The sequence below is a fragment of the Hemicordylus capensis genome, chromosome 3 (genome assembly GCF_027244095.1).
Source record: "Hemicordylus capensis ecotype Gifberg chromosome 3, rHemCap1.1.pri, whole genome shotgun sequence".
Lineage (NCBI taxonomy): Eukaryota > Metazoa > Chordata > Lepidosauria > Squamata > Cordylidae > Hemicordylus > Hemicordylus capensis.
In genome coordinates, this window is record NC_069659.1 from 274132327 (window position 1) to 274145346 (window position 13020).

At 35.8% G+C, this 13020-nt stretch overlaps 1 protein-coding gene across 30 annotated transcripts in view; it reads right to left on the reverse strand.

The window, feature by feature from the left end:
- The window catches only part of TCF7L2 (transcription factor 7 like 2), a 286203-nt gene that overhangs the window by 48078 nt on the left and 225105 nt on the right, over positions 1 to 13020 (reverse strand). The window contains exon 1 of one of the 30 annotated variants that reach the window (XM_053308543.1): positions 5715 to 6256. The exons of 28 other annotated variants lie outside the window; for them this stretch is intronic. In XM_053308543.1, coding sequence (XP_053164518.1) covers positions 5715 to 5837 — 123 coding nt within the window. In that variant the 5' untranslated portion in view covers positions 5838 to 6256. Of the gene's footprint in view, positions 1 to 5714; positions 6257 to 13020 lie in introns of those variants that run through there. One more of the 30 variants, XM_053308538.1, reaches the window with a different exon arrangement.

Sequence of the window (13020 nt, forward strand, 5' to 3'; positions counted from 1 at the left end):
AAAAGGTAAGTCACAGAAATTAGATAAAAAGACCTATTAGATCATCTTAGCCTACTCCCTCTTACCAACATATGATTGTCCCCTAGAGTATATTTTCTTCTTACTCTGTTCATGCTTATTTCATAATAAAAGCTAATAGCTATTCTGCAAAAACTGAACTTCTCTGGAAACCATATCCTTTTAAAATGGCATTAATGGATATTAAGCAGTTCTTTTTAAAAAGTTATTTAGCTTGCTAGATCGAGTTTAGAATCAATAGAAACAACAACAGAATATGAGTAAAAAAAGCAAGAAAGTAAGGCACTCATTATTTTAAACCTAGTAATTAAAGTTCTGGACTGAAAAAGAAAAGCAAAATACAAACCATAGCAAAAGTTTGTTTTTCCCTCTTGATTGCCTATGCCTGAAGCAAAGCAGATTACATTGCTCTCATGAAATCAACAATGAAGTTACCAAACAAGAATTAGAAATGGTTTAGCACATGTATAAACAAAGATAACATAAACCATAGATGATACTTTCCTATTCAAAATTTAAGATAAACTGTATATGAAAGCAAAGATGTGTCTTGAAGAAAATTCCAATGCATTTCCTCGAAAGCATTAGGCAGGAAACAAACCCCAGAATATTACATAGTATGTTTATGTGAGGATAACTCTGTTATTAAAATTAATGCTAATTACTACAACAGCAATAATGACAGACAGTACAATACACTGTAAGTTTACACATCAAGTACCTAAGTGCCCAGAAACCTTTCAGGAGGAAGAAACCTGTTCTGTGCCACAGTACATGAGACCATCACCTGAGGAAAGAACCGCTCACCTTTCATATGTACTTAAAACGTAAGGTTGTTTGCTTGCAGGAGGTGTTTTGTCACCATCTGGGACCTCCCGCCTACATTGTTCACATTTTGGATTGTGGAAGTGAAAGATTGCTTAGGCTCTTTGTCCCAGATCTCTATGGTCCTAACTCCTTCTATGAGAAGAGTATTCTAGGAGAAATGGAAGCTCACAATTCACTTCTAAACTTATTAATCACCACAGACTGAAAACAAATGGAACCACAGCTCCGCCTGTCTTTTTCCCCCTGCCATGCCCTCTTCTTCAACACTCCCCTAGTGTTATCCTTTTCCACAGAACAAAAATGGACCAGAAACACAAAGTGCCTTTATGAGCCTAGTACGTTGAAACAAAAAGTACAGAAGAAGATTTTGTAGCATTCCCTGTTCCAGAAGTGCACAGTAGTCTTGAATTACTAGGCTGTCCAGTGGTGTTTTCCTGCGCCAGCAAACAATGCCATTTGCAACCATTCAAAACGGGTATCCATACGTTTTCCAGATGCCCTTGCAAAAATGTTGCATTATAGTTATCGCAGCCAGTAAAATATGAACAGAAGAGAATATGTTTACGACTAGAGGGAGCCACTAACTTTTGTTCTCAGGACTGACGAGCCTTTAAAAAGATTTAATCTCATTTATCTTTACAAAGGGTGAATCCTTTTTCAGGTGAAGACTGAATCAACCGACATCATTTTAGAGTTTTCTTGGAGCCTCCTGGGCTTTATTCAAACATCAGGAAAACAAAACAATAACATGCACCTGTAGATAAGCATTGTCAAATGTGTCTTCTTTCACAGAAAATCCTGTAATTGAAAGGAATGTTGTTCTAAACATCAACCATGCATAACATAATTCCTTATTTTGAGACATTATAAACTATTAGAATTTCACAAAAGAAACATCACAGTTCTACAGTATTTTGAATTTTACATTTGTTTTTTAAAAAAATATTTATTTAAAAGGTTATAACTTGTTCCATTAATTTCAGTTGGACTACTCATGAGTAATTTAGTCTGGATGCTAACCTAAATCTTTTGACTATAGCTTAGTTGTTTCACAAAGCCATATTTACAATACAAAGCTTATATTTTAAGATGCATTGTTAACTTCCTCAAGATAATAGGAAAGACCAAACTATGCAATTTTAGAGAACTCTGGCATATTTTAAAGACAATGAACGCAAACAAAAGTGTCTCCTTCCTATGTTCTGACGGTCATTTTCCTTTGGGGAATTAGATACTTAAATACCATTCTGTTTATCTACCCAACACACAATTCATTTAAATAAAGAATGCTTTCACACCTGACTAAGCATTTTCTCAAGAAATCTACTTCTCCTTAACCCATTATCGTTGATACAGTGCTCTGAACCTTTCAAAGTTTAATGTAGCTCATTTCTGCCTAAGGTCTTGCCCTAAGCTCACTCCCTATTGTAACTGAGGACAAGGCCTCCATTGATAACCATGGCTCCCTCTGCTAAAAAGGGGCTCATTTTCTTCCTTCACACAAATGATGACAGGAGCACTGACAACCATGTATAGGGACAATACTCCCCCCAGCCAGAGTTTAACAAAAACCAACACACACACACATCTCATCCTCTTAAAGAATGAGAGCGAATTTGTGCATACTTCCACTTCCCTTGTTTTTCTGTCAATGGCTATTTCCTGATTGGGGGATTGCTCCCATCAATAAGGGCCTACCTGTTTTAGCAAAAGCCAATCAACTTTCCAATAAGCACCTGTTCAAATAAAATAAAATAAAGCTAATTTATTGCTCCAAAATGCCTGACATTTCATTTAAAGCTTTAGGGAAATGTTCACCCAAATCCTATACCTTCTTATACACCTTCTCTTGACATTGTATGCACTTGTTTCCATAGGAAGGCATACAAAATCAACTTTTGATATTGCAAGACAGTTCTGCTTAAACAAAAACAAAATTAAAAACAAATTAAAGTTGCAATCTGAAGCATGCCTAAGAGAAAACAAATCCCACTGAACTCAGGACTTACTTTGAACTAAACATGGTTAGGATCAGGCTGTAAATGAAATGAGCTAGCCTTCATCAATGACATTCATTAGCTTGCTTAAGCAAAAGGAAACTACATGCAGCACCACAAATAAATAGATTCAATAGAACCAGAGATGTATTTTAAGGGAATTGCCATGGCTATGGTTTCATTATGCTTACAACCCATGGAACTGTAATATTTTTTCAGAACAGCGTATGAAATACCCCAGGAGATACTAAAAGTTACAACAAACATGACATATTATTCTACGGTTATTTGGACCACGTGAATGCACAGGCAAAAACCAACATCTTGCCAAAGTTAGCTTTTAAACGTTCTTCAGAAAAGGCAAGTTAATTTTCATAACACACAGCTTTTTCCTCTTATTCATTATCTGGATAAAACATTCCCATTATTATAGGACTCAGTCTTTATATTCCTTGAAATAATCACCAGCCATTTAAGCAGTCTACATAATTCTAGTGTTATAAAAAAGTTAACCATTTACATCCATAGACGCGGAGATGGGAAAATGGTTGACTGTCTGACATTGTTACGAGTAGATGAGTGAAACACTGAAACAAGAATTATTTTCAAGCATTTTTATACCCTCTTCCACCTATACAAATATTTTGCTGTCCACAAGTGCTTCAGGCAATTATACACAGATATGGCCAATTTTATGCATTTGTTTTATGAATTCATATCCCTTCAATGTACATTTTCGAAATTCCAATTTTAATAAAAATCAAGACAAGATGCAAAGTATAATTAACAGACTGTATTACGATATTAAGAAGTTATTGTTTTTCCAGGTGGTGCTCAAAAATACATACCGTTTACACTTCTAAGTTCCAGAAACAAATGAAACTGAGATTTGAAGTAGTAACAATATGAAAAAGGAAATGGCCATGCTTTGAATTCAGGAATTATTATTTAATTGAAACAAAAGAAGCCACTATCTACTCTACTCCAAAAATATTTAGGATATGGATAACCTCCAGTATTCAATATGAATAACTGTTAATGCAACAGCAATTAAAATGCTTAATTCTTGATATCAAGGATACATTATCTAAATCTTGTATAGCAATTTGTGCTTTTGCTTACAACTCTGCATGTTCCTATCATGTGTAGACAGAATAAAATTCCTCCGCCTTCCCACCCCATTGAGTGTCACATGGCATTTGCCTTAAATGGAGAGATAACAGAACTAAATGTATATTTATGTGTTAATATTTGAGGCTGAAGAAATTTTTATATAAAAGAGTAAAATGAAAGGACCAATTTATTGAAAGCTGTGGTCTGTATAGAAAGTAATTTTCAAAAAATCAAATTCAGGGGGAACAAAAAGGTATCCCAGGGATCACATAAACATTGCATTTTGTTATTACATAATCATCCTATTAACTAATATGTGAAGCCACAGATACCATCTGTTAAACAGTGTAAAACCACATCTATAAACACTATTTACACACATGCGCGCGCACACACAAACCCACACGTATATTAAATAATTCTTAAACTTTATCCTCAGATATAGTTACCTTACAATACTTTTTTTAAAATAAAAAAGTCAAGATGTACACAGGAAAAAAGATTAAAATAATTGTGATTAAAAGGTGAAAAAGCATTCTATGCATTAATATTTGAGCACATTTTGAAGATATCAGAAATTGAAGGTGATCTATACTGAGGCCTGAACCACAATCAGATATATCTTTGTAATTACAGCATCACAAGATATTTTTATGTAGACCTGAGGAAGGTTTTAAAAACCTTAAATGCATTTTTTCTTACACACACTGAAGTGTGTGTGTATGTGTATAAATAATCTGAGCCTAAACATTTCCCAAATTTCTTAGAAAGTGAATAATAACTATGTAACAAGTTGCCTTCTCTATTTGTTTCTAATTCAGCACACAATGATAATAATTTATCTATTCCTTTTCCGAGTCAGTTTTACTTAGATATGTAATCATTCAAAATGCCAGAACAATACCGTTAAACAAATCTACACTAATTACATGCTTGAAGGGGGGAATAACCAAACAAGAAACATATTAGCACATGCCTATAGAAAATTAAAATACTGCAACTCTGATAATTTTCAACATACATCACGCAAATTAAGTGCTTAAAATCAGTGAAAGTTACTGCTACTACTAGTACTAAACTTAATCATTACATCTGTCAAGCTGAAATCAGGCTTAGTTGATTTTATGATGAAATCAGCTGAAGTCAGGCAGCAAACATTTATGTAAAACTAAAGAAACTATTCTACACAACTAAAGGAAACAAGCATTAAAAAAAACAAAAGGAGAAAGTTATGAATGTTATGCCTCAGAGTAGAACATGTGCACCATATGTATGCAATGCATACACAAAGAATACACAAACACACTTGTGTTGGCATGCAACATTCAACAGATTTAACTCAATAAATGCAACCTTTCCTTATGACAACACTCCATAACAAAAAGGGGAACTTCTCTCTAAAAAAAAATCAAGGAAATTTGCAAGAAAAATCTCCATCATTTTTTTAATTCTGCCATGCGTGTGAAAAGGCATGCCTTGTGTGGTTTTGCAACTATTATAGCATGTTAAGATTTGTCAGTGATAAGTCATTCTATCCCCCCCCTCAAATGGACTCTCAAATGTATTTTTAAAAAAGTAATATTGAACAGGGTTAGAGTTTGAATTGACCGGTTTTCCTTTTCCTTTTAAAGATGCTTCTACACTAGTTCAGTGGTCAAGACTGAAAAGCATGGTCGCGCGCACACACACCTGCATATACACATGCTCTCCCTCTCTCTCACACACACATACACACACACACACACAAATGCTACTCACCCAGCAATTCAAATTGAGATGCCAACAGCCAAACTGCTGGAATAGAGAGAACCCAGAGGCGAGTGCTCCTCCTTTGCCACTCAAATCTTCCATTCCCACTAAAATTGCATCCCTCGGGTACATAACAGCTTTGTCTTCCCTACTCTCAATTTCAAAAACTTTCTTTTCCTTCACTGACTAGATGCCAATTGTATTGGCTTTGTATTTTTTTTTTCTCTTGCAGCTTTTCAGTTTCTGTCTTCCTCCCATCCCCCGCCTGCGTTTTCACTTAAAGTACAGTCCTAAAAGATCAAGATGTTTCCAGTTTTGAGGCCTGGCATTCTCTGAATGCTCAGGATCCATTGTGACATCGGAAGCTGGCTGAGAAAAGTGTCTTGTTTTCTTAGAGACTGCTGTGGATATCAAAACTCAGGATAATCTCTTCTATTTTCGAATACACAAATTCTCTCACTGCCACCCCACCTTTGCATGCCTGCTACGGATAGCTAAAAACAAAAAACAAAAAACCCCAGTTACCTTGGAAATCAATGACAATGCTACCATAACTCAGATAGTACAGGTAACACTAACATAGTGAGGCAACAAGGGATGGCCATGAGGGAGCATGAGCCACCTAAGTGTAGCAAGCAGTCACTTTATCTGAAATACTGTCAGATCTACCAAACACATTTCTTAGGGAGAAAGCTGCAGGAAGAAGTTGATTTTGTTGTCACTTTGCCATATAAGAAACATTTAGCAGGTCTTTCCTATTAGATCATTATTTGATGCACAAACTTTTTTAGTATTAAAAATTGTGCTTCTTGTTTCGAACTGAGAGCTTTATTGTATGAAGTGCTTCCTATAGCTATATTTTAAAAGTTTTCCCTAAGTAACTGCTAAAATCCCCTTGATCTTGCACTTGAACTAGGCAATGGCGGCTTATTTTTCCATATCTTGTAAATTATCCCTATCAGGTGGATTTTTGAATAGATACTGACTTAAAGCAAAGTTGTAAGGACAGCTCTCTAATTTGAACAACTGTATATATACAAATCTAGAGTGGATCTCAAAATAGCTAGTACTCAAATTAGAAAGATACACAGGAAAGATGGCTAAACATTATGGACAGCTAACCATGAGCAATTTTAGATTCAACATCAGTATTAGTTTAGTAAGCAAAGTAATTTTTCAGCAGCCAGAATTCCCAAGTTGTCTAAAAATAATAATTACAAATAGCTCCATAGGAGATATGACGACCTGTCGCAAGCGTCTGCACCTTTGTGAGTTGTAGCGTAACTTGCACAATGATTTTTTCAAAAAATAAAATTTCAGCCTTCATTATTTTGTACTGGTATACAGACTGATACGTGATACAGAAGTGAATATAAAATACTAAGGAACGGAAAGACTTGGCAGAAGATAGTCAACTGAGATAGGAAGAGTAATTCTGTTTGCTTTTCTTACTAGCATCCTTTTTTTTTTTGTACTTATCTGGCCTTTGCACATAAAGTGTTAGCCAGCAACCGTTAAGGCCCTTAATACCAAAACAAAACCCTGCAATTTCCCTTTACATGGGAATAACAAAAGCAATGAAGCTCTAGTTTGACAAGTAAAAAGCTCCAACAACACGGCAACTAATTGCCTTCCCTCCCTCTATTCACAGCGGCCACCACACTCCAGCGGCTGCTTTTGTCACACGTGCAATTTCTTAAGTAAACCGCAAGTTCTCTTGCTGGTGATAGACAGTTCCCAATCATTTAGCAACAATAACTTATGAAGAGCAGCAAACAGGATGGGCAGCCCTTAAAACGGAGGCTTTGCTTCTTGCCCCAAAAGCAGAAGGGAAAGGGAAATGAAACGGGGGGGGAGGGGGGAATAGCCAACAAAAACCATATTGCCAAGTAATATTTGTCTTTCTTTCAAGCAGTGCATGCACCTACCAAGTTTCTTCAAAAATAGCTCCTCGGGAAAACTGATCTGAACTTATTGCAGACTGGAGTCATCTAGTTAATGTCCTGTATTGAAAATTTCCCAAAATATTTGGGGTTGCGGGGACGGGGGGATGAGAGAAAGTAGTACAGCCCTAGGAAAGGAAATGCAACTAATTTAGAAACAAATATTTGAAAGGTAGCAAAATAAAGACAGTGATACTACCTCTGTGGAGATATGGATCCCCCCTCTTGTTGCAATAAAGTTGCAATTACACATGGGAGAGACCAAATGGAGCTGCTATTCATATCACACATTCTTCTTACGTCCAGTACACAGATGTTAAAGCAAATATTATTTATGGGAATGTGAGGAGAGTTGCTGCCATGAGATTTTCTACAACGGGAAGAGAGCCCCAAAACCTTCTGCTTCCCTAAGCCAACTTTTTTTCTTTTTCTTTTTCTGGGTAAAGGGAAGGTGATGGCCTTATTTAACCTAGCCTTGAAGAGCAAAGCACCAAACAAGTGATGAAAAATACTTTTAAAAAAACTGCAAACCCCAAACCGCCTTAGGATAGAGATCCCTTCAGTAACACTAACAAATTCTAAAGCATTTTTTCATGAAAAAGTCTTTCCTAAGCTCTGAATCTATCTATTCTAAAATGCTCTGAATTGACAGAAATTAACATGCAATGGAAACATGCAACAGAAATTAAAGCATCAGTGCAAACACATTAAAAGCAATGTCTCATTCTGCCAGTTGTGTGAAAGTAGGAAAAGGTATAGCTTACCATTTACAACAGTTTTAATCAGGATGCTTCACGCTGCCTGGTTTCAAGCATGCTGCCACTTGTTATATTAACATACCTACATGATGTGTATTAAGACTGCCGTTGGTTGATCCACTGGAGGGCAGCACCCTACCTAAGCCATTCACCACTTAGCTTCGCTGAACAGATAAACACACAGGAACCAGCTCTACAACGCCAGCTCTTCAGAAAAGATGCTCAAGTCCAGTTCCATTCATAGAATTATCTCGCTTGGTAGGGAAAGGAACAATGCTCACCTCTCCCCCTGATTCAATAACAAGCCACAAAAAGTGGGGGGAAAGCTCTCATTTTTCTTCCCCCCCTTAAAACCCCATATATTCAGTCAAAAGAACAAAAGCTCATATTTTGTTTGCCGACTTGGCAAATATAAAGGAAATCTCACTTCTCCAAAGTTCACCTAACTTGGTGAAAGCACAGCTTTGCTGTTCATCAGTGAAATTAGGCTTTAATGGCTGTTTGATGCCACTGAATGGGGGAAAACCCCTGGTTCAATTTCAGTAAAAGGTAGAAGATTGTTCCGCTCCTTTTTTTCCTGCTTACAAAAATTCCCCTGTCCTCAATTTTTTGTCAACAAGAATAACTGAATTATATATTTATAACAACTTTTAAGAAGTCGAGCATAAATGTCTAAAAAGGAGACAAGGAAAAAAATCAGAAGCATTTAGTATAGAATTTTCCCCATGGTTTAAGTAAAAATCACAAAAAACTTGCGGATGTCTTCCTTTAAAGCAAATAGTCCTAACACATATTAAACCACCGCTGCGCATCTTCTAAGCATAGTAGGAAAAAATGACTATTGATCTTCAAATAGCGATAATTGAAAAGATCAAAAAGATTAAACAAAATCACGAATGTGCTGACTTACCATGCTATGCTTTTTTTGTTGCAACTTTGTAGAAATTTCACTCAAAGAAACTGCATCAGAGGTGTCAAATTTTTTAGCGGAGTGTGATCGTATTACTTCCGCCGCCCTGCCTTCCAATGCTTCAGAACTTTTTTCCCTTTCTCTTTTTTGTTTGTGGTACCTAGCTTTTTGCTATAGACTTTAAAAGCCTTCAGCTCAGCAAACCAGCACAAATTATCTTGCCACCTTGCGTAGCTCTGATGCTTTGGCCGCTAACTTTGGAAGGCCCTTTACTACTGCATCAAAATTAGCATTGTCAAAGCAGTTAATGAATATTAATATTGTATTTGTCATTGGAGCTGGCCCGTTGCTGAACTCCGAGTCATCCATCAGGGACAAGATTAAGAACACAATTATTTCTGACTGACAGGGACCAAATCTGCTAGAATTTTTTTTTAAACAATTCGGGGGGAAAAAGCCCCACAATATCATCATCTTAAGGTGTCTCCCAAGAGACTGGGAACCAGATTAATACTCTTTTAATGAAGTACAGATCATTATTGGGGGGAGGGAGGGAGATATTCCAGCTATTTAGTTATAGTTGCTGTTAGAATTTTTTGGTTTTTTTTAAAGGCAGACAGAATATCTTTTTCAACAGCTGTCCAGATTTTTATTCATACTGTTCTAAGGAAAAGATGACTTTTTCTGAAATCTTTTTCCTTTAAAAAAAAAAAGAAGAAGAACAGAGAAGGAGCAATTCATTCCATCTGGGATAATTTTCCATGTCTTCACTTTTACTATACCACTCAGAAAAGACAGCACAGTAAATTCCTACACAAATTTGACAAGAGACACCTTCATCAGCCACAATTCCTTCTACTTTAATTCCCTAGTTCCAAGTACTGTCTCACTCACTTTATTCTGGATGAACCATTACATTTGCAGAAACTCTTAAATTCCCTTTAAATTGTGACATCTTTCTGTAATAAACACATAGGAAACAACACTTGACGAACCAAACAACAACCATCAACTAACCAGTGAATGCAAAGTGGTTTCCCTCAGACTCAGAAGAGATCAAACTTGTTTTTACAATTCAACCAGGTTCCAATTTTTGAACATGAAAAGTTGCCCTTTATGGTTAATGATAATAAATGGAATCATGAAATCAAAAGTAGTGAATGACGAATGGAGGAAATACTGGAAAGAGTTTGAAAAAACACTACACGGTGTTTAAGCTACTAGAGCAGTTCAACGTTCATCACTTTTAAATGAATTACACTTTTAAAATTCTTGCTTACCTTTTACAACCAGTTTGTCGCTATTTACCTTATTCGATTCACACCGATGCACAGATCTATCTATTACTTAATTTATATACCAGGGCATATAATTCTTATAGACGCATAGAACATACCTTTGGTGGCTTCTTTCATACAAATTGCTCCCAGGATCATATTTGTTAATCCTCCCTCCTCCCTCCATTTTTGGGCAAACTTTCTTATTTTAAATATGGTAAAAAGAGGAGAACTAAAGGGAATAAAAATGACAGATGTGATAGCTAATCTGTCCAATGAATCATGGGGGTCTAGGTAAAGCTGCTGTGGCTACTGCGCTAATCTACAGCTCCCACTGACCAGCCTACTGGCCCCCTAATACCATTATCAACCCTTAGATGAACATTCTAAATTAGAGTTTTGTTCCAAAAGGGTGTGAAGTTGACCTTTAGTGCCAGAAAACCTTTGCCGTACATACAGATGGAAAAGTTCTTATACTTTTTTTAAGGATCCTCTTTTAGGGGGATTAGATGTTTGCGTATATTTGTGTGTCCTTGTCTGTGAGCACAGTTTTTGGTTACAATCAATTGTGTGCTGTGAACTACACACACACACACACACACACACACACACACACACACAGACATATTTTAAAGGTACCAACACATTACTTCAGTGTAGTTTGATTTTTCTACAAACTAATATTTCCTAGTTATTCCATTCATCCTCCCTCCAAGCAACATCATAAGAGTAAGTTATCATCCAATATATGAGTGAACATTTCCTTTAATTTTGATTTTGCTACGAGCAAGTTTCTATTTCATTTACTTGGATCTAAAGGGGTGTGTGATTTATTCAAAAGGCTGAGATACCCATACGTTTCCCTTTTTATCAATAAACAAAGTATACTTTGGGAATAAAATATTGTTGTAGTTGAAGGTGTCATATTAATTACAAACATACAAAACTAAAAAAGAATATCATAAAATGATAAGACATAGATTTGTTTTATTATTGCTTCTATGGGTTGATATTCCCTTATCCTAAACTTCCTTCCCTCCCCCCCCGGTTTAGAACATATATTTTGTGTATACATTCGTTGTATACATTCATTAAAGCAACACTATACGGTAAGAAAACTGGATAAGACAAGATGAAAGAAAGAACATTTTCCTACATCTGTATGCTCAGTTTTTTGGATGATGAAGATACAATTAAAAGATACTATGCTTTGTGCTTTGTTTAGGCCTATTTATTTTACATTTTACAATGGAAATTTATTTTAATGGTCATACTTCTTAACCCGATATTGTTGACAACAGAAAACCATTAGTTTATAATCTCCTTCAATAAAGCAAACATCTTATTTCCCCTCTTAATAATAGGTTAGAGCTTGCAAATTTTAAGGTCAATATTTACAGTTAGAGATTTTGTGGATACCAATCAACACCATCGGGCACCTATCCCCATCTAAGTTCTTAATAGGCTGCTTTCTCTGCCTCTCTCTGCTTCCCCAGCACGACTGCATCAGCACTAGTATCAAATTAACTCTCCGACTTTGAAACTTATTGATCTGCTATTAAGACACCAGTGAACCTGATGAAATGAGTGCTGTAGGTGCAGTCAAGACTTCAAAGTCTCACACAGCCACATAAAACAAGCGCCTTTGATCCTAACTCCGATCTGCTGAGGGTTTAAAGCCCAATTCTCCCTAAGCTGCCCTTCTCACTCGTCATGTCTGATGTCTTACCAACCAGTGACTTGATAATGTTAATAATGCAAATTTTAGCAAATGATTTTTACAGTGGCAAAATTAATTATATGAATTTATGCCCCTTTCAATTTGGGCATCTGAAGTACAACAAAAAATTATGGTAGCAATTACAGTTGTAAAAAGAAATCTTGGTCTTGTTCCACTTTTAGAACAGTATGCAACTCTAATAATATTTGGTCGGTGCTAGGAAAATGAGTTTGGAATACCTGATATTTACTGAAAATTAAAGTGAGCTCTGGGCTAAATGTTACACAATGATTTTAGCCTCCTTTAGTTTGATACTTACTGAGAACTAAGAGCTATCTGAAAGCTTCACACAGTCCCTTTCCTACCTTTTTTGCCACTTGTATAAACACAGATTCCTTGTTTGTTCTTTACATTAATTATATTTAGTGTAATATGTGCAATTACACAGGAACTATTTTAAAATGCATGTAGAATTAGAATTATTAAGTAAATGAAAGAATTTGCCCCAGTTTATCAAAAGTAAAGAGAGCCAAGCATCACATATTAAAAACACAGAAGAAAATAAGTGCTTAAATCCTAAAGACTAAATATTGAGGAACTTAAATCTATATATTTATAAACTCCTTCCCAATTAATCAAAATATTATCTTACTCATTAAAATACTGTATAAGCATTTTCTTAAAAATCATATGCAAGGCACGAATAT